General features: G+C 43.8%; 1 protein-coding gene across 1 annotated transcript in view; it reads right to left on the bottom strand.

The window, feature by feature from the left end:
• LOC132823632 (aminopeptidase Q-like) overlaps positions 1–22464 on the bottom strand; it is a 133187-nt gene extending 110723 nt beyond the window's left edge. Inside the window, exon 1 of the mRNA XM_060837571.1 lies at positions 21822–22464. Within this exon, the coding sequence (XP_060693554.1) occupies positions 21822–22444 (623 nt within the window). The 5' untranslated portion in view covers positions 22445–22464. The remainder of the gene's footprint in view (positions 1–21821) is intronic.
• Positions 22465–22736: the final 272 nt, after the last annotated feature.

Genomic DNA, 22736 nt, shown 5'->3' with positions numbered 1-22736 from the left:
AATAATCCTCAAAGATTAATACAAATCTCCAGTCAATAGCAACTATAATGTCTGATAGACATTAGCTTCACCATCTGGAGAGAATCACAGCTATACTGCACTATTGTGGTTAAAGTGATGGCCACAAATAGCATTACTCAGTTAGCTGGACTCCCCGAGTTTAGCTGAAAATGATGAATTCCAATTTAATGGATCACACAATAGCCCAGAAAGAATGTTGACATTATTAGTGTTGGATCGTGTTCAATTTGAGTTTCCCTACCAACCTTTTGCTTGCTGACTTATCTTTGCTCTTGCTAAACCAATGCCTAACTTTTGGAATTATTATTCTTGTTTTTAGCATTCGCACCGACATCCTTGAGCTTGGCCCTTTCTGCACTTCTTATAGTCCTATACCTACCCAAGATATCTGTGCTCGTGTAATTCTGGCCTAGTGCACATACCCCTAATTTAAATCACTCTACCATGGACAGCTGAAGCTTTAGCTACTGAAAACCTAAACTCTGGAATTCTCCCCACAAGTCTTTCTCCATCTCTTTCTCCTTTACCATGCTTTTGGTTATCTGCTTTAACGTCTCTCTTCTGTTTTATATTCTTGCACAGCATGTCACTGGTATGCCAGTATTTATTACCCCAGTCAGCTGGCTGGACAGTTGGTGTGAGTTCAATTCCCATCACCAGCTGAGTTTACAATGAAGGGCTCTCACCTCAGGCGAAATCACTGCCAGCTGTCTCTCTCTAATAAGAGAGCAGCTCTAAGTTCTGGTAAGACAATGGTGACTTAAAGAGATATTGCTAGCAGTCTTGATTACTTGCTAAAAAGCATCCTCTGAAGTATATTCTATAGTAACATTGATGATGTAGTAAGTGGATGCTTAAGTGTAACAACCTTTCATCACATTATGAATAATAATGACCAGATATTTTTTGGACGGATTTTTAAAAAGTAATTCCAAATAAATCAAGTATACTTTTTGGGAGTTTTATCCATAACACCAAAAAAAGTAAGTTAGTTTCTTTTAACTTCTCGTCCCATACGCAGATTGCTATTACTGTGCTCATATCCTCAAAACAGATAACTTCTTTATACTTATATTATCTAGGTATTCCGTAAGTATTGTGGCACAGAAAAATACCTCAGATTTGATTTTCCCTAAGAAATTTGGTGCAGTAAATATTAAGATCTAAGCATCTTGTTACATTGCCCTCATGGTTTGGGAGGTGTAAATAAAGTCAGGTCAGTGACAGTTGCCTGCTGTTAGTCCACGTGGTGTGACTTTATCAGTGCAATCCACAACAAAACATAATGACACAGGTATGGGATTTTTTTTCATCTTTTATACATTGAAACTACTGTTTCCTCCAAATTCACTGAATGTGCTATTGTTGTAATACTATCACTTGAGGAGCGATGCCCCTTTGAGAAGATCAACATATGTATGAGCCAAAAACCTAGATATCATCATATGACCAGAGGCCATGTATTGTAGTACCCTAGACAAAGCATGTGTTGAGAGATTATTCTTTAATATCTGTATCAGTTCTGCTGTAAATGAATCCACCAAACATTTTCATGTCGACAGAATCCACGTAACATCATTTATGTTACATAGGTAGCAGAAACAAACACCACAGGATGGCGAAAGGAGTTTGCTTCTTTCAAAAATAGCAGAACAAAGAAGACAGTGACAGAGCTTAAAGACTTCCAGGAGAAACAGCAGACAAAGTACAAAAGCACTCCAGAAGTCAAACGTCCCACAGCACAAAAAGTAGAAGGAAACAAATACAGAAAACAGAAGAGGACAAGCTTTTCTTCATTGGGCCTAACAAGCCTGTGCAGACAGCCAGCTGACTCGGGACCACTGTACTTAAAATTTAATGGACTAGCAGGAGTCATCCTGCACAGATGGCAGAGTAAGTACACCTAACTTCAACCAACGAAAACAACTGGCTGCAATCAGAAACAGTGCACAGTTAATAGAACAAGCCTTAAAATAGATTGGATGTCAATAAGAGAAAGGGAACATTCAATTTAGTACTGAAAACACAGTGGTTAGCACTGCTGCCTCACAGCACCAAGGTCCTGGGTTTGATTCCTGCCTGTCTGTGTGGAGTTTACACATTCTCCCTGTGTCTGCATGGGTTTCCTCCAGGTGCTCTGGTTTCCTTCCACTGTCCAAAGATGTGCAAGTCAGTTGAATTGGCCATTCTAAATTGCCCAGAGTGTTAGGTGTGTTAGTCAGGGGCAAATATAGGGTAGGGGAATGGGTTTGGGTGGTTTCTCTTCGGAGGGGCGGTGTGGACTTGTTGGGCCAAAGGGCCTGTTTCCACACTGTAGAGAATCTAATCTAATCAAAAAGCACATGAAAAGTGTGCAAAAATGTAGAGTGAAAAAAGCTGAGAGCAGAGTAGAACTACTGCTGAACGCACATATGGAATAACATTCCCTGTAAGTTGTGTGACTGCACAGCCATTCCAATATTCCATGTAGGGCTGGGGAGTGCCGATATAGACTGCTGTGTTAACATGTAGTTCTCGAAGTGGCAATTTCACATGGACCCTGGAGATCTACACAGAAGAACAATGTTTGTAGGGAGCACAGATATGAAGTACCTGTATAACAACAAAAGAACTAAAACGTCCTGCATATCATTATTAGAATAAAAGGCTGCTAAATTTATCAGCATGAACTGGAAGACAATGCATCTTCTATCTAACTATGCGGCATTGAAAATGTAATTGCCAAACCAATTAAATAGGCACTGCAAATACTTATAGAAGTTGACAACGGAGGGGGCGGAGTTATACAGAAACAATATTCTGGGTAATCCAAGATGGAGGACGGAAAAAATTTCTGGCTGTAACAGACTGCTCCTTTTTCATGGTATTTTAGGTGTTGAAGGTGATTCCCTCGAATTTCAGAACCAGCGATTACTGTTTGATATGCTGTTGCATTGTTTGGAAACTTTAGAGGAAAAATAAGTCAAAACAAAGGTACTTTTAAAATGGAAAGGGACAGACAAAGGCAGCACATGGTCAGGTCAGTGCGGGAGAGAGAGGGAAAGAAATCCACATTACAAACTGACACAGCAGTGAACCTGCGCAGGTACTGTCTTTGCTGTTTGAATTCATGTATCACTGGACATCGGAGTGTGTCTAGGAAAATTAACAAATAGTAAAATTCACTGATTTTGGAGGAATCTGTTTGGGAGAGGTCACAGCACAGAAACAGATAAGTGAGTAGTTTTAAGTATGGCCTTGCTGTGAGTCTACAGTAGTGATAGAGAAGGTTTTTTCTTGTTTATATGTTTTATTGAGGCATTAGATTAGATTAGATTCCCTCCAGTGTGGAAACAGGCCCTTCGATCCAACCACTCCACACCGATTCTCCGAAGAGTAACCCACCTAGACCCATTTCCCTCTGACTAATGCATCTAACACTATGGGCAATTTAGCATGGCCAATTCACCTGACTTGCTGTGGGATATAGGAAATTTATGTTGCTTCTGCAATTCTAATTCATTATACAAAAAATAACTGACCTCACATCGGTGTGTGGTTGTTTCAGCCAGGGGCTGGGTTAGCATGGGTGGGGGCTGTATAGAGGAGATGCGTGATTTTTTTTGTACTAGCTAAAAATGTATGCAAGAAAGAAACGGGACTGTAAAACAATGGTAAGATGCTGTAAAGACAGAGAGTTAAACTCAACATACCTGTATAAACAGTAGGTATAAACATCGGTTTCCCACTTTTACAGAAACATAGGAACAAACCCCAATTAAAAGGGCTTAGTGATAAAATGCTGTGAAGGGCAGCACAGATGGAGGGAGTAAATAATGGTAAGGCAAGGATGTGCCCACAGCAGGAGGGAGTCAAATGGCCTTGAGAACAGGAATGAGCATTTTTGTCACAGACAAGATCGGATAAGACACGAGATAAACAGGAGTAATGGGTACCGGTCTTAGGGAAGTGGAAGATGTAAACAGGGGGGGAAACAATGAAATAAGAAAAAAATGTAGGAACCAAATTATATAAATATCGAGTATTTGTTGAATTCAGTGTGTTTTGTCGCTGCCTTGTGGACATCACACCCACTTGCAAGTATGAAATAAAGGGCACTACTGATTCAGATCTTGTCTCAGACTGAAATTATTGCAGTGCGTGAGCTTTGTTTCTCACAATTGGCACCCAACGTGGGGCTGTCCAGGATGTTCTTCCATCGCCGGGGGGAGTGGCTGGCCCTGGACACTGGGAAGACACGTCCCGTTCCCCATTGAGGAGCGGTCTTGTGTCCCGGTTTGGACCGCTCCCTGGGGCGACTGGTACGAATCCCACAAGAGAGACATCTGAATCAGACAGTGACAGGCGGTCGATAGAACATATGGCAGAAAGGGGCCAGGCAACTCTGTGCACAGACCAAGGTAAGAAAATTGACTTTTAAGTATTGCCTTGGTGGCTGGGATTGAGTTTTAGTAGTTAGTAAGGGGCTAACAAAGGGACTCAATATGGGTTGTGCCGTGGGTAAGGGACAAGCCTCCAGGGATATGAAAGAGGAACAAGGCAATGGAAGAGGGGGTGGGATCTCTTACAACATACCTCCTGAAAGTCCGTTGGGGAGGATGTTGTGAGAATGGACACGCAATACTTGTACAAGGGTAAAGGATTAAAAGAAAATGATTAAATATTGTTGTTTTGTATGGACTAAGGAACCAATCCTTCATCCGACTGTCTTCTGGCCAAAGTATGGTTCGGATGAGGATTGGGTATGTCAGTAGTTACAGCTGTATGTGCATGCAAAGCAACCTTTTAGTCAAGAGGAGGCGTACTATGCGTCCAGTTGGAATGGCAGTTTGGGAATGATGGTAGTGAAGACAAAGGATTCCCCCTTTGCCCCACCCAGTCCCTGGGATCCTGTTGGCTGTTTGCCCCCCCACCCCGTACCATAGAATCAGATTAGGTGAAGATGGGGGATTAGGGGAGACAGACAAACTGGGTATGGGGGTGCAAATGCCTGGATTGAATGGGTAAAGTATACTGTAAAAAAACCTGAACAAAAGCAATTGCTTTGCATGTGCCTCCGGTAGGCCAGTAGCCCAGGTGGTTCCCTTTCCGCTCGGGTGGAAGTGAGACAGGCAGGGCATGAAATGTATGATAGCCCTGTATCAGGATGAGACTGCATGGAATGATAGGAATTGTACCTCCCTATCTCTGATGTTCCCCCCCTTGGAGAAGAAAGATGTACAAGCTCCCCCCACATTTTCCACCGCAGTTGGAAATCACACGTCGTGTGTGCGTAGACAAGGCACAAGTCGGTCTAGAGATTTGGGGGAGCTGAAATTGTGTACAGAGATTAAAAATGTTACTGAAATGGAGAAAGGAGGGAACTACTCATGACTAAAGGTTCCCTGAGCGGATCTGTGGTGGTACAGTGGAGGTAAAATATTGAGACCCACCCTACCTCTGGATTGGAGAGGGATATGTGCAATTGTACAATTGGCAATTCCATTTACCCTGGCATTTGAGAAGGAAAAGATAGTAGGGAAAAAGGGAAGGGATAAGAGATCACTGTTAGACACTTCTTTCGATGACAGGATTTATCTCGATTCGGTAGGATTTCATAAACAGATTTCAGCAGGCTTTGAGTCAGCTCTCTTTTGGTGGCCAAAAATTAATAAAAATGTAGATTGGATAAATTACATTTTCTATAATCAACAGCGATTTATAAATTATACAAGAGATGCAGTTAAAGGAATATCAGAACAGCTTGATGCGACAAGTAAGATGGCATGGGGAAATATGATTTTAGCAGAAAAAGGGTGTGTGTGTGTGATGTTAGGAGGAAGCTGTTGTACCTTTATTCCTAATAACACTGCACCTGATGGTTCAATTACTCGGGCCTTAAGGGGATTGACTACCTTAGCAGAGGAACTGGCTGAGAATTCAGGAGTAGACACATCTCTCACGGGATGATTTGAATCCTGGTTTGGAAGGTGGAAGGGGTGGTAGTTTCCATCCTTACTTCCCTGATAGTAGTAGTCGGGGTATTGGTGGCCATTGGCTACTGTATCATACCCTGTATACGAGGGCTCACCCAAAGACTGATTGAGACAGCCTTAATGAAACAGATGCCCTTAAAAGGAACTCAGACAGAAGAACTTTATCAACTAAATATTGAGGAGATGAGTGAGACCAAGATGGATGAAATTTCCGGAATGATGCTTGCGAATTTCGGGGGCGATGCTTAAAAGAAAAAATGCAGAAGATAACAAATGGTAAAGAAAGAAAAAGGGGAAATTTGTGGGATATAGGAAATTTATGTTGCTTCTGCAATTCTAATTCATTATATACAAAATAACTGACCTCACATCAGTGTGTGGTTGTTTCGGCCAGGGGCTGGGTTGGCATGGGTGGGGGCTGTGTGGAGGAGATGCATGATTGTTTTTTTGTATGAGCTAAAAATGTATGCAAGAAAGAAACAGGACTGTAAAACAATGGTAAGATGCTGTGAAGACAGACAGTTAAACTCAATATGCCTGTATAAACAGTAGGTATAAACATCTGTTTCCCACTTTTACAGAAACACAGGAACAAACCCCAATTAAAAGGGCTTAGTGATAAGATGCTGTGAAGGGCAGCACAGATGGAGGGAGTAAATAATGGTAAGGCAAGGATGTGCCCACAGCAGGAGAAGGTCAAATGGCCTTGAGAACAGGAATGAGCATTTTTTTCACAGACAAGACCGGATAAGACACGAGATAAACAGGAGTAATGGGTACCGGTCTTAGGGAAGTGGAGGATGTAAACGCGGGCGGGGGGGGGGGGAACAATGAAATAAGAAAAAAAATGTAGGAACCAAATTATATAAATATCGAGTATTTGTTGAATTCAGTGTGTTTTGTCTCTGCCTTGTGGACATCTCACCCACTTGCAAGTGTGAAATAAAGGGCACTACTGATTCAGATCTTGTCTCGGACTGAAATTATTGTAGTGTGTGAGCTTTGTTTCTTGCACTTGCCCATCTTTGGACTATGGGAGAAACTGGAGCACCCAGAGGAAACATTCACAGATACGGGGAGAATGCGCAAACTCCACACAGACATTCGCCCGAGGCTGAAATCGAACCTGGGATGCTGGTGCTCTGAGGCAGCAGTGCTAACCACTAAGCAACTGTACCACCCATTTGTCTCTTGATTAAACTTTAAAATATAAGCCGCAAGTACTAAGTTAGCCTGGAGCCATGTTTTGTACAGAAATAAGACAGTGCTGTTTTCTGAGTCTCTAGTTTGGAAGTAGCAAAAATGGCCTCGAGTAGAGTGATGCTCTTCTTGTTATATGTGGGAATTTCAAGAGAATTTACGTGTCACTGGGGATTATACCTGCAATAAATGCTGTTGGTACCGAATCCTATCAGATCAAATTGGTCAGATGGAGCAACAGTTAGAGGCAATGAGGAATATTCAAGAGTAAAAAGTGAGGTCTGCAGATGCTGGAGATCAGATTCCTGATGAAGGGCTTTTTCCTGAAACGTCGAATTTCCTGTTCCTTGGATGCTGCCTGACCTGCTGTGCTTTAATCAGCAACACATTTTCAGCAGGAATATACAAGAGCAAGGGGGTGTGATGGATGGCAGTTATAGAGGGGTAGAAAGGTCACAGATACAGTCACACAGATGGGTTAACTCTAGGAAAGGTAAGACAGGTAGGCAGGTAGTGCAGGAGTCTTCTGTGGCTATCCCCATTTCAAACAAGTCTGCTGTTTTAGAAAATGTAGAGGGTGATAGATTCTCAGGGGAATGTTGCACAAACAGCCAAGTTTCTGGTATTGAGACTGGTTCTAATGCAATGAGGGGTGCATCAGGTTCCATGAGATCAATTGTGTTGGGGGTCTTTAGTCCAAGGCACAGACAGACGTTTTTGAGGCCAGCAGCGAAAAATCAGAATTGTGTGTTATCTCCCTGGTGTGAGGATCAAGGATGTCTCAGAGAGGGTGCAGAATATTCTCAAGGGGGAGAGGGCCCAGCAGGAGATCATTGTACACATTGGAACCAATGACATAGGAAGGGAAATGGATGAGACACTGAAGGGAGAATATAAAGATTTAGGCAGGAATTTAAAAAGGAGGTCCTTGAGACTAGTAATATCTGGATTAATCTTGATGCTATGAGCTAGTGAGGGTAAGAATAGGAGGATAGAGCAGATGAAGGCTTGGCTGAGGAGCTGGTGTATGGGAGAAGGACTCACATTTTTGGACCATTGGAATCTCTTCTGGGGTAGAAGTGACCTGTACAAGAAGGTCGGATTGCACCTGAATAGGAAAGGGACTAATATATTGGCAGGGAGATTTGCTAGAGCTGCTCAGGACGATTTAAACTAGTAAGGTGCAGGGGTGGGCGTGGGAGTGGGGGTGGGGATGGGTGAGACTCGGACAGTTCCTGAGAAAAGAGATCAATCTGAGACTGGTACAGTTGAGAAAAGAAAAGAGTCAAGCAGTCAGGGCAGACAGGGACAAAGCAGAGGACAAGGCAGTACTGATAAAATAAACTGTATTTATTTCAAAGCAGGAGGCCTATCTGGGAAGGCAGATTAACTCAGGGCATGGTAAGGAACATAAGGGATAACATTATAGTTGTACCAATGGAGGATATTCCCAGAAATACATACAGGTTAATATTTGGGTGGAACAGAGAAATAAGAAAGGGATGATCACCTTATTGGGATTGTATTATAGGCCCCCTAATCAAGAGTCGGAAATTGAGAAACAAATTTGTAAGGAGATCTCAGTTATCTGTAAGAGTAATAGAGTGATTATGGTAGGGGATTTTAACTTTCCAAACATAGAGTGGGACTGCAATCGTGTTAAGGGTTTAGATGGAGAGGAATTTGTTAAGTGTGTACAAGACAATTTTCTGATTCAGTATGTGGATGTACCTACTAGAGAAGGTGCAAAACTTGACCTACTCTTGGGAAATAAGGCAGGGCAAGTGACTGAGGTGTCAGTGGGGGAGCATTTTGGGGCCAGCGACCATAATTCTATTAGATTTAAAATAGTGATGGAACATGATAGACCAGATCTAAAAGTTGAAGTTCAAAACTGGAGGAAGGCTAATTTTGAAACATTAGGCAAGAAATTCCAAAAGCTGATTGGGGACAGATGTTTGCAGGTTTGCAGCTGGAAAATCGGAAGCCTTCAGAGATAAGATTATGAGAATCCAGAGACAGTATATTCCTGTTAGGGTGAAAGGAAAGGCTGGTAGGTATAGGGAATGGTGGATGACTAAAGAAATTGAGGGTTTGGTTCAGAAAAAGAAAGAAGCACATGTCAGGTATAGACAGGATTGATCGAGTGTATCCTTATAAGAATATAAAGACAGTAGGAGTATACTTAAGGGGGAAATTAGTAGAACAAAAAGGGGACATGAAATAGCTTTGGCAAATAGATTTAAGGAGACTCTAAAGGGTTTTTACAAATACATTAAGGGCAAAAGAGTAACTCGGGAGAGAATAGGTCCCCTCAAAGATCAGCAAGGCAGCCTTTGTGTGGAGTCACAGGAGACTGGGGAGATACTAAATGAGTACTTTGCACTAGTGTTTACTGTGGAAAAGGACATGGAAGATATAGACTGTTGGGAAATTGATGGTAACATTTTGAAAAATGCCCATATTACAGAGGAGGAAATGCTGGACATCATGAAACGCATTAAAGTGGATAAATCATCAGGACCTGATCAGGTGTACTCTACAATGCTGTGAGAAGAAGTGATTGTTGGACATCTATCATTGATAGTCACAGGTGAGGTGCTGGAATACTGAAAGGTGATTAATGTGATGCTACTATTTAAGAAAGGTGGTAAGGACAAGCCAGGGAACAATGGACTGATGAACCTGATGTTGGTGGTGGGCAAGTTGTTGAAGGGAATCCTGAGGGACAGGATGTACATGGATTTGGAAAGGCAAGGAATGATTAGGGATAGTCAACATGGTTTTGGGCATGGGAGATCATGTCTCACAAACTTGACTGAGTTGTTTGAAGAATTAACAGAGGATTGATGAGGGCAGTATGGTGGACGTGATCTATATGGACTTCAATAAGGCATTTGACAAGGATCCTCACGGGAGACTGATTAACAAGGTTAAATCTCATGGCATACAGGGAGAACTAGCCATTTATATACAGGAATGGCTCAAAGAGAGAAGACAGAGAATGTTAGTGGAGGGTTACTTTTCAGACTGGAGGCCTGTGAGCAGTGGAGTGCCACAGGGATCGGTGCTGGGTCCTCCGCTTTTTGTCATTTACATAAATGATTTAGATGTGAGCATAAGAGGTACAGTTAGGAAGTTTGCAGATGACACCAAAATTGGAGATGTAGTGGATAACGAAGAAGGTTACCTCAGAGTACAACAGGATCTGGACCAGATGGGCCAATGGGCTGAGGAGTGGCAGATGGAGTTTAATTCAGATAAATGCGAGGTGCTGCATTTTGGGAAAGCAAATCTTAGCAGGACTTACACACTTAATGGTAAGGTCCTATGGAGTGTTGCTGAACAAAGGGACCTTGGAGTGCAGGTTCATAGCTCCTTAAAGTGAAGGATGTCTAATGTTGAAGGTAGAAGACAAGAACTTTCAAACGCTGATTGAGGGCAGAGGTTTGCAGGTAAAGGGACATCTGGAAAATCAGAAGCCTTCAGGAATGAGATAACAAGAGTCCAGAGACAGTATATTCCTGTTAGGGTGAAAGGGAAGGCTGGTAGGTGTAGGGAATGCTGGATGACTTGAGAATTTGAAGTTTTGGTCAAGAAAAAGAAGGAATTATATGTCAGGTATTGACAGTAGAGATCGAGTGTATCCTCAGAAGAGAGTAAAGGCAGTAGGGTATACTTAAGAGGGAAACCAGGAGGGCAATAATGGGACATGAGATAGCTTTAGCAAATAGGGTAAAAGGATAAAAGGGTAACTAAAGAGAGTATAGGGCCCCTCAAAGATCAGCAAGGCAGCCTATGTGTGGAGCGCAGGAGACTTAGGAGATACTAATAGAATATTTTGCATCATTGTTCACTGTGGAAAAGGACGTGGAAAATATAGAACATGAGAAAATAGATGGTGACCTCTTGAAAAATGCCCACATTACAGAAGAGGAGATGCTGGATGTTGTAAAATGCACAAAGATGGTAAAATCACCAGGACCTGATCAGGTACACCCTCAAACTCTGTGGGAAAAGGGGGAAGTGATTACTGGGCCTTTTTCTGAGATACTTGTATCTTTGACTATCACAGGTGAGGTGCTGGAAGACTGGAGGTTTGCTGACATGATGCCACTGTTTAAGAAAAGAAAAAGCCAGGGAACTATAGACCAGTAAGCCTGACATCAGTGGTGGGCAAGTTGGAGAGAATCCTGAGGGACAGGATGGACATGTATTTGGAAAGGCAAGGACAGATTAGGGATAGTCAACATGGCTTTATGCATGGGAAATAATGTCTCCCAAACTTGAGGGAGTGTTTTGAAGAAGTAACAGAGAGGATTGATGAGGGCAGAACAGTGGACGTGATCTATATGGACTTCAGTAAGGTGTTTGACAAGATTCCCCATGGGAGACTGGTTGGCAAGGCTAGATCACAATGAATACAGGGAGAACTAGCCATTTGGATACAGAACTGGCTCAAAGATAGAAAATAGAGGGTGGCGGTGGAGGGTTGCTTTTCAGACTGGAGGCCTGTGACCAATGGAGTGCCACAAGGATCGGTGCTGGGTGAGAGGGGAAAGATATAAAATATAAAAAGGGGCAACTTTTTCACGCAGAGGGTAGTACGTGTATGGAATGAGCTGCCAGAGGAAGTGGTGGAGGCTGGTACAATTGCAACATTTAAAAGGCATCTGGATGGGTATATGAATAAGAAGAGTTTGAGGGATTGGGACAGGTACTGGCAGGTGGGACTAGTTGGATTGGGATAGCTGCTTGGCATAGACGAGTTGAACCGTAGGGTCTATTTCCGCTCTGTACATCTCTGCGGCTCTATGACTCTATCTGAGGAGGACCAGAATGATCCTACATAGATATGGAAAGTGCTAGAAAATCAGCTATGTGTAAAAGTCCATTTCAGAAGTCTTTGCTTAGGATTGATGTTCTACCGGCAATAGTTATTGAAATCAATACTCACTATGATAGTAGATTTCATCACAACAGTCGCACATGTGAGTTTTTAGAGACTGTACTATCAGAGCAGATAATAGAGGTGATCATTGTCTCAGCACCTATTGAAGCATACCAAAAGAACTCTTTGGAAAAAAAGAACATTCACAGCATTAATTCACTGCTACCTGATGACAGAAACCACAAATTCAGTGCAGACTACAATAGCATCTCAAAGCATCAAGTGCAGCTAACAGTATTACCAATAGGTCACAAAAAGTAAGCCAGTGGTAAGTTTGGTCTATGGACCACAAAGATGTTGTGCATTTCAAGATCTATGGGAGACACGCAGTAGAAAATAGCACTGGGCTCACCTCAGCAGGAAATCTGGCTCCAAAGACATAGCCTAAAGTCACAACAGGGCACAATCAAACAGATGACTGGTGAAGCTGTACGGCAATGGCAGTAACTCGTGAGTTAGTGAACAGCATAAAAGTACTCTGATACACAAAGTTCACAGCAAGACACATCTGAGATGAGATCCAGAGTGGAACAATTTCCAATCAGGGGTGAACAGGCATTCCACATTGTACCCACACAGTGTGTTACATTCACCAAGTCAAGCAATTTGAACCCTTATCCAAAATCAAGCAATGCTGCATTCCCAAAGAAAACTTATAAACACAGACTCAAAACCAAGGTAGCAGAGCTAGTGCAAATATCCTAACAATCTGCATTCTGAAATAGATGTAACTGAATTGTTGGAAGTCAATAGTACAACTGACAACTGCTAAATTAACAATACAATGGGTTGCCTTCCCTTGCAGCAATGGAAATTCAGCATGGAACCCACAAACATTTCACCTGCAAGAAACAAGTGCAGCAGCAGTGTCAGAACTACCAACATGTACATATCTCAACATTCTGACTATCCCTGAGATCACCAAGTTACCTAAGATAGCAGCTGAGACCAAGAATGTTCGAATTAAGTCTGTCCACGTTTTGCAACAGTCATACTTGGATAGATTCAACATCAATGGAGATTTCAGAGGTGATACCATAGCACGGTGGCACAGTGGTTAGCACTGCTGCCTCACAGCGCCTGAGACCCGGGTTCAATTCCCGACTCAGGCGACTAACTGTGTGGAGTTTGCACGTTCTCCCCGTGTCTGCGTGGGTTTCCTCCGGGTGCTCCGGTTTCCTCCCACAATCCAAAGATGTGCGGGTCAGGTGAATTGGCCATGCTAAAATTGTCCGTAGTGTTAGGTAAAGGGTAAATGTAAGGATATGGGTGGGTTGCGCTTCGGCGGGTCGGTGTGGACTTGTTGGGCCGAAGGGCCTGTTTCCACACTGTAAGTAATCTAATTACACTTCAAAGAAGATACAGTTTTATCAAGCCTACTTTCCAAAATGTGTATTACTCAGAGGCAATAAAAGTCTAAGCGTGAGCTGGATGACATGGAATATAATGGCATCATGAACATCTTTTAAAATTTTTTTTGCAGGAGTAGGCCATTCAGCCCTTCGAGCCTACACTGCCATTCAATATGATCATGGCTGATCATTCCTAATTAGCATTCTCTTCCTGCCTTATCTCCATTACCCTTGATTCCACTATCTTTGAGAGCGCTATCCAACTCTTTCTTAAATGAATCCAGAGACTGGACCTCCACTGCCCTCTGGTGCAGAACATTCCACACAGCCACCACTCTCTAGGTGATGAAGTTTCTCCTCATCTCTGTCCTAAATGGTCTACCCCATATTTTTAAGCTGTGTCCTCTGGTTCGGCACTCACCCATCAGCATGAACATGTTTCCTGCTGCCAGCGTGTCCAATCCTTTCATAATCTTATATGTCTCAATCAGATCCCCTCTCAGTCTTCTAAACTCAAAGGTATACAAGTCCAGTCGCTTCAGTCTTTCAGTGTAAGGTAATCCCGCCATTCCAGGAATTGACCTAGTGAACCTACGCTGCACTCCCTCAATAGCCAGAATGTCTTTCCTCAAATGTGGAGACCAGAACTGCACACAGTACTCCAGGTGTGGTCTCACCAGGGCCCTGTACAGCTGCAGAAGCACCTCTTTGCTTCTATATTCAATTCCTCTTGTTATAAAGGCCAGCATGCTATTAGCTTTCTTCACGATCTGCTGTACCTGCATGCTTGCCTTCATTGATTGGTGTACAAGAACACCCAGATCTCTCTGTACTGCCCCTTTACCTAAATTGATTCCATTGAGGTAGTAATCTGCCTTCCTGTTCTTGCCACCAAAGTGGATAACCATACATTTATCCACATTAAACTGCATCTGCCATGCATCTGCCCACTCACCGAACTTGTCCAGGTCACCCTGTAATCTCCTAACATCCTCATCACATTTCACCCTGCCACCCAGCTTTGCATCATCAGCAAATTTGCTCATGTTATTGCTGATACCATCTTCTATATCATTAACATATATTGTAAAAAGCTGCAGTCCCAGCACGGATCCCTGCGGTACCCCACTGGTCACTGCCTGCCATTCCGAAATGGAGCCGTTTATCACTACCCTTTGTTTCCTATCAGCCAACCAAATTTTAATCCAATCTAGTACTTTGCCCCCAATACCATGCACCCTAATTTTACTCACTAACTTCCTGTGTGGGACTTTATCAAAAGCTTTCTGAAAGTCCAGGTACACTACATCTACTGGATCTCCCTCGTCCATCTTCAGAGTTACATCCTCAAAAAATTCAAGAAGATTAGTCAAGCATGATTTCCCCTTCATAAATCGATGCTGACTCTGTCCTATCCTGTTACTACTATCCAGATGTGCCGTAATTTCATCCTTTATAATAGACTCCAGCATCTTTCCCACCACTGAGGTCAGACTAACTGGTCTATAATTTCCTGCTTTCTCTCTCCCACCTTTCTTAAAAAGTGGTACAACATTAGCCACCTTCCAATCCTCAGGAACTGACCCCGAATCTATCGAACTCTGGAAAATAATCACCAATGCATCCACGATTTCCCAAGCCACCTCCTTCAGTACCCTGTGATGTAGACCATCAGGCCCCGGAAACTTATCAACCTTCAGACCTAACAGTCTCTCCAACACCAAATCCTGGCAAATATAGATTCCCTTAAGTTCATGTCCTTCAGCCACTGTTACCTCAGGGAGATTGCTATAAGTGTGTTGGCGATTTAACCGGTGACCAAAGGCACTCAGTCCTGACTTATTGACGTGTTCTTTTGTATAGACACACTGATAGACTGCTTGTTAGGCGGGATCTGTCCATGTATGGGCTACATCTTTTTGTACAGCACACTGAGATTTCAATCTAATGCCAAACACCACAGCACATTTGTTCAACCATACAGTCCTTTCAAAAGTGGGAGGGAGCTAGTCCTCAGTCCAATCAAGGAAGGACCACTATCAGTCAGGTGATCACAGTACCATCAGTCACTGGCACAGTTCACACACAATCCACAGTCTTGGTTAAGGTCAGGCATCAATTCAAGCCAGTCATGGTCAGATAGTGTTTCTAACTACAGTCAGGGGTGGGCAAAAGTCAGTCCTGTAGGGTCATCATAAGCAGTTGGAGGAACTGAATATCCTCAGTTGGAGAGTTGCAAACACAGCAGTCAGGGATCTGATCAAACTTGTCTAGAGGCCTCTCATCAAAGCCGGCCAGAGGCCTGTGGCAAATATAGGCCTGAGCATCTGTTGGTTGGTCTTTGAGCAGTGTGCAAAGAGGAGTTATATGGAGAAAGGGTGAGCTCATTGCTTAAAACAGAAGGGAAAGTGAATCAGGGGTCGGGATGGAAAGCAGAAGCATGTGGTGTGGTCAAGATAAAGATAGTGACAAAGGCAGCACACACTCCTCCAGAAAGTGGTAACGTGGGCCATGTCTCCAACATTCCTTCAGCATCAGCCTCAGCCCGTGCACCAACATGATGAAGGTGCCACACTGGCTGATTGACATTATATCAAGAAGGGCGTGTCCGATGTGCTTCAACCCCCTTCACATTCAGATCCACATAAACCAAGAAACTTATCACTGAATTCAGTAGTGCCACTGCAATACTTATAACTGGGGGTCCTAGTTCAGAATTCTCTTCAGGTTAACATGCAGGTTCAGTTGGCAGTTAGGGAGGCAAATGCAATATTAGCATTCAATCCAAGAGGGCAAGAGTACAAATACAGGGCGATACTACTGAGGCTGTATAAGGCTCTGATCAGGCTGCTTTTGGATTACTGACAGCAGTTTTGGGCCCAGTATCCAAGGAAGGATCTGCTGACATTGGAAGGGGGCCAGAGGAAGTTTACAAGAATGATCCTGGGATGAAAGATTTGTCGTATGAGAAGCACATGAGAACTCTGGGTCTATATTCAATGAAGTTTAGAAGGATGAGGGGAATTCCTTTAAAACTTACGGAATAGTGACAGGTCTGGATAGAGTGGACATGGAGATGATCCTCCACTAGTAGGAGAGACTAGGTTCCGAGGGCACAGCCTCAGAGTGAGGGCACGATCTTTAGAACTGAGATGAGGAGGAATTTCTTCAGCTAGAGCATGGTTAATGAATAGCAGAGGGCTATGGAAGCCAAGTCATTGAGTATATTTAAGACAGAGATAGATAGGCTCTTGATTAGTAAGAGGGTAAAAGATTACAGAGAAAAGGCAGGAAAAGTGGGTTGAGAAATATTTCTGCCATGATCGATTGGCAGAGTAGACTCAATGGGCCAAATGGCCTAATTCTGTTCATATTTCTTGCGATCCAATGACAGATGCCATCTAAAGTGGGCATTTAGGTTGTTTCGATGAGATGCAGCTAAGGCCAGGTAAAATGTGTGGCTCGGTGGTTAAACAGTGATTGAGATAAGACAATACAGTTGTACGTCTGATGGAGTATCCATCAGGTCGGCTATGCACTGTGAATAATGTGGATGGTGTGTGGTTGCATGGCTGGTGAGTGGCAATACTGGATTGCTAAGACTTATCTGGATGTAGAGCAACACTGGATTGCCAACATTTGTATGAATGCATAGCTTCTTTTAAAAATGATGTAAGCACCAGGGATGCTAGTCCTTTGGCAGATATCTAGAGAGGGAATAAGTGGGAATAGCCAGAGGTAAAATGGGGCTAAAATCAGGGAGGAGAATACCATATAAGTAGGTAGGATGGTAATGTGATGAGTTTGATAAGATACAACAAAGATCTTATTAGACTGTGCAGAGAGAAAGCCCTCGTAAAATTTGACGAAACTGACAGTTAGCCAAAAAGAATAAGATTCAGCCCTGCATGTTTTCATGTTCCAAGGTGCATTCATAATAAAACCAATTATCCATTTTCAAGTTTATCACATAACAAGTGGAAATCTCTTTTTACATTTGCAATCTCACACTCCAGCCAAGTGGTTGCACTGATATAACATCAATTTGAAGAAGTTAAATGTCAGACAACACAAGGTTATTGTAAAACAGGTTTATATGGAAGCACTAGCTTTTGGAGTGCTGCTCCTTCATCAGATGCTTGTGGAGGTTAAGATCATGCTCACAGAATTTATAGCCAAAGAGTCCAGTGTCATGGAGATGTGAAACTGGTCTCCTTTGGCTCTATATTTTTTTTCTTTTTTTTCCTTCTCACCCTTTTTTTAGGATTGGGATTATATTTTTTTTTTCTTTTTTTATTATTCCCCCACACTACCACCTAACTGCGGTAGTGCTTATTTTTTCCCCAGCACCCATGGTGTGTGTGTGTGCGTGCAGGTGTGAGACACAGTGAAAGACACAAAGTGTACAAATCGTTATTCAATTTCCACCACCAGAAAAATAGGAAAACCCCTGAGTGGCCAGTGACAAGCAGTGCCCTTCGCATCAAAGGGCAATGCTGTGTGATCAAAACAGTGAAGGGGAGGGCAGGGACTAAATCAAAATAGAGTTGGAGGGGGAAATGATGCACTCCACTCCCTGCAGCACCCACCTCTTCCTGAACAACTCCAGGGTGTTGGTGGACACCGCATGCTCCCTCTCTAAGGACACCCGGGCTTTAACGTAACCGCGGAAGAGGGGCAGGCAGTCGGCCCTCACGACTCCCTCCACGGCCCGCTGCCTGGACCTGTTTATGGCCAGTTTGGCCAGGCCCAGGAGCAGACCCACGAGGAGGTCTTCAGACCTGCCCTCCCTCCTCCGTACCGGGTGCCCAAAGATCAGGAGCGTGGGACTGAAGTGCAACCAAAAGCAGAGGAGGAGGTTTTTGAGGAAATCAAAGAGGGAGTGCAAACACCCACAGCCAATATACACATGGTCCACGGACTCCACAGCACCACAGCCTTTGGCTCTATATTCTGTGAGCATGATCTTAACCTCCACAATGACCTGATGAAGGAGCAGCACTCTGAAAGCCATTGCTCCCATGTAAACCTGCTAGACTATAGCCTGGTGTTGTGTGATATTTAACTTTGTCCACCCAAGTCCAACACCGGTACCTCCAAATCAGTTTGAAAAGTAATAACTTCATATTATTATGAATAGTGAAAAAGAAAGTAGATAGTGAACACCTCTGGAGAATTCCACAAAACCTGACACCCTCCTATGAAGTACAGTTTTGTTTCTATAATAAAACCAGCTTCCTTCTTTTCTATAAATTGATATTTTGCACATGGGATTTTGTAAAAATTCATTCAGGGGACATGAGCATTGCTGGCTGGTGAATTTCTGAACTGCACCTTGTGGATTGTGCACACTGCTATTACTGAGCTTCAGTGGAGTGAGTAAATGTTTGTGGATGTCGTGTGAATCAGGTGGACAGCTTTTTCTTGGTTGATGCCAAACTATTTCAGTGTTGTAGGAGCTGCACTCATTCAGGCAAGTGGGGAGTATTCCATCACACTCCTGACTTGTGCCTTGTAGATGGTGTATAGGTTTTGGGGAGTCAGGAAATCAGTTACTCGCCGCAGTATTCCTAGCCTCTGACCTGCTGTTGTCACTATTGTGTTTATACAGTGAGTCCAGTTTACTTTCTGGTCTATGATAACACCCAGGATGTTGATTGTAGGGGATTCAATGATTGTAATGTCATTGAGAGTCAAGGTCTAGTAGATGGTTTGTCTCTTATTGGAAATGGTCAGTGCATGGCTTTTGCTACTTGTCAATTGTTAGCTCAAGCCTGCACATTGTCCAGGTCTTGTTGCATTTGAACACAGACTGCTTCAGTATCTGAGGACTCACAAATGGTGCTAACCATTGCAATCATCGGTAAACATCCTCACTTCAGACTTTATGATGGATGGAAGGTTGTTGATGAAACAGCTGAATATGATTGGGCCTAGGACACTACTTTGAGGAACTAAGGCAGAGATGTCCTGGAACTGAGATGACTACCCTCCAACAACTGCAGCCATCTTTCTAGGTGCCAGTTATGATTCCTAACCTCTGAGAGATTTTACCCCCGATTCCCATTGACTCCAATTTTGCTCAGGCTCCTTGACATCACGCTCGGTCAGTTACAGACTTGATTTCAAAGGCAGTCATTTGCACAGTCCTGGAATCTTTTTGAAAATCCAAATACTTTCCATCTACAATATACCATTACCCATTAGCTTAGTTGTGCTGGAAAAGCACAGTTAGTCAGGCAGTATCCGAGGAGCAGGGGAAGTAAAGGTTTCAGCATAAGCTCTTCATCAAGAATGTGGGGAGGTGGCAGCCCAAGGGTCTGAGAGATAAATGGCCCTCTGAATCCTGAAATAAAGCAACTACTCCCAAAGATCTCCACACTCATTAGCTTGTGCAATGTTAACATATACCAATTGTAGTTAAGCATTTCCTTTACATGCACCTTCCACCCCACCAACCTCCGGATACAATGCATCATCCTCCACCATTTCTACCACTACAGTCAGACCCCTGCAGCAAAGATATTTCTTCCCTCCCCACCCCTAACTGCTATTCTCTTCATGACTCCCTCGTTCAGTCCACGTTCCCCCCCCCCCCCCCCACCAACCCACCTTCCACTCCCAGCATCTTCCCTTGGCACTGCAAAAGGTGTAAACCTGTGCCCACACCTCCCCCACACCTGCATCTAAGGTCCAGGGATCCTTCCACATCTGGCAGAGGTTTTCCTGCACCTCCAAACACCTCATCTACTGTCTCAGTTGCTCTCGATGTGGTCTCCTCTACACGGGGGAGACAGGATGTCAACTTGCGGAACATTTCAGAGAACATCTCCAGGACACACACACCCAAACCCCCCACCACTTTAACTTCTACTCCCACTCCGCCAAGAACATGCAAGTCCTCAGCCTCCTCCACTGCCAAATTCTAGTCACCTGACACCTGAAGGAAGAACCCCTCATCTTCTGCCTTGGAACCCTCCAACCACACTGGATCAATGTCAATTTCACCAGTTTCCTCATCTCCCCTCCCCCCTCCTTATCCCAGAATCAACCCTCCAACATGGCACTGCCTTCTTGAACAGTCCTACCTGTCAATCTTCCTTCCCACCTATCTGCTCCAGCCTCCCCTCTGACCCATCACTATCACGTTCCCATCAGTCCATCTACTTCTTGCATTCCCAGCTGCCTACCTTCAGCCCAGCATCACCCCTGACCCCTCGCCATTTATCTCTCAGCCCCTTGGGCTGGCACCTTCCTACATTCTTGATGAAGAACTTATGCTGAAACCTTTACTCCCTCTGCTCCTCGGATACTACCTGACCAGCTGTGCTTTTCCAGCACAACAGTTTTTGACTCTGATCTCTAGCGCCTGCAGTCCCCACTTTCTCCAAGATACATTTCTTGGTTAATATTACTACGTATCAGCATGTTAGCAAGTGGTAAAACAACCAGGGGAATAAAAACATACAAAGGGAAAATCGGACTAACAGTGAATTAGTGAAAGACGGGTGAAGATTGATCTGAGGGACATCATTCTTTCAATGCAATATCGGAGGTCCTCTCTAGATGTCTCTTCACGGTCCCGAAACATCAATCGAGTTCACTGAATCAAAGTTGGATTCACTTTGACTTGCTGTTCTCTTAGATACTCCCAAACGGCACAGTAACTATTATAACCTGTGTGAAAGCAAATTTCAGAAAGCGAGCTGGGAGTCAAAGATTGAGAGCTTGAGAATTTCTACGTTCCCTTGTTCAAAAGATATCCCGGTTTGACAGTACATGAATTCAGTTCCACGGTACAAGATGAATCCAGCCGCCCTGGCAGCTTTTGCTTGTGAATATATGTTATGAGTAGTTTTGTTGTAAAGATACAGTAAGTGGGTCTCGGCACTGGAAGAGCACATCACAAGTCTAACATAGAGCTGTGTAAGGCTGGAAAGAAGCCACTTGAACTATATTAACGTTCAGCATGTAACTCCACAGCAGTGAATGTCAATTTGTACATCGAAATACGTTTTTATATTAAATCTACACTGAGAGAAATCAAATAACCAACCCAATGGATAATTTTAGGAGTCTGTGGGGAGACTTCAAACACAGCAATAACTTTGTAAGAAACAAATATGTGAATGTAGTTTCAATTGGGGGAATGTAACAATCTTTTGTTATTTTGTTTCATTCCTACAGAGAGTGGAATCCCGGGGGAAGGGCACTAACTCAAGAAGAGCCGAACATCGAAAATGTTCCTTGAAGGAACCGGAAACAAGATTTTATTTCACTCTTAAGCGGGTTTTTCTAAAGTTGGAGTAAGCTGCCACTTACTTTTGGTGCTCATTTTCCGGGTCGTGAATGATGAAGAGTCCCTTTAGCTTCTCGCCCAGCTGCCCGCTGTAATTGCTTTGGAGAATGTACTGCTGTCCCGGCACTAGCTTCCCATCCAGTTCGATCACCAGGTAGTCGTTGTTAACTTCAAGCCAGATCTCTTGGATATTGGGAACGGGCCGAGGGTCCAACTGAGGAGAGTGGGCGCCTGCAGTGAGACTCAAGCCGGAGTAATTGAGGTTTCGGCTGTGAATCAGGAACACCTCGGTCTCCTCTAGACACATTACTGTCACATTAACCTGGCCGATTAAAACGTACAGCTGGTCCTTGCCGGCTTGCACCTGCTTTGGCCACAGCTCCAGCTGGTAGTGGGTGGGCTGCAGGTTGCTCGGTAAGCGGGTGTGATTCCATGGTCCCAGGCGCTCAGCTCCCGGCTGCATGGAGCTGCTGACGCTGGGGGGTTCCCGGGTGGCTGGGGTGACCTCTTGGGTTCTCTCAGCCCTCAGCTTGGCGTAAAGAACTACAAAGACGGTCAAAATCACCAGCAACGCCAAGCCGAGGAAAGCGAAAAGCACAGCCGCCTTCTTACTGAGGTAGAATCCAGAGTTGGACTTTGGCCCCATCTCTGCTCGCTGGCTCCCTGTGACACCTTCCCCCTTCCCCTGACTTCCTTCACATGTTAGTGAATGCCGTCATGAGAGAAGACTGAACTTCATCCCTTTCGGGCCAACATCCATCTGACTGGGAATCTGCATAGTTTTGGTGAGGTTACGTACAAACGCCCAGTAATATTGCTTTTTTTTTACCAATGACAGAAAGCACAGCCTTTTCAAAGAAAACAACTTTCTGCTGTCTCCGAGCGCGGAGCTGATTCTGGAATGTGCCCTTTGTGAACAAACGGGCGAATAGGTGCCT

This window comes from Hemiscyllium ocellatum, chromosome 2 (assembly GCF_020745735.1).
Source record: "Hemiscyllium ocellatum isolate sHemOce1 chromosome 2, sHemOce1.pat.X.cur, whole genome shotgun sequence".
Taxonomy (NCBI): domain Eukaryota; kingdom Metazoa; phylum Chordata; class Chondrichthyes; order Orectolobiformes; family Hemiscylliidae; genus Hemiscyllium; species Hemiscyllium ocellatum.
The sequence above is the reverse complement of the archived record's forward strand: the minus strand, read 5'-3'. Positions and strand labels throughout refer to the sequence as shown.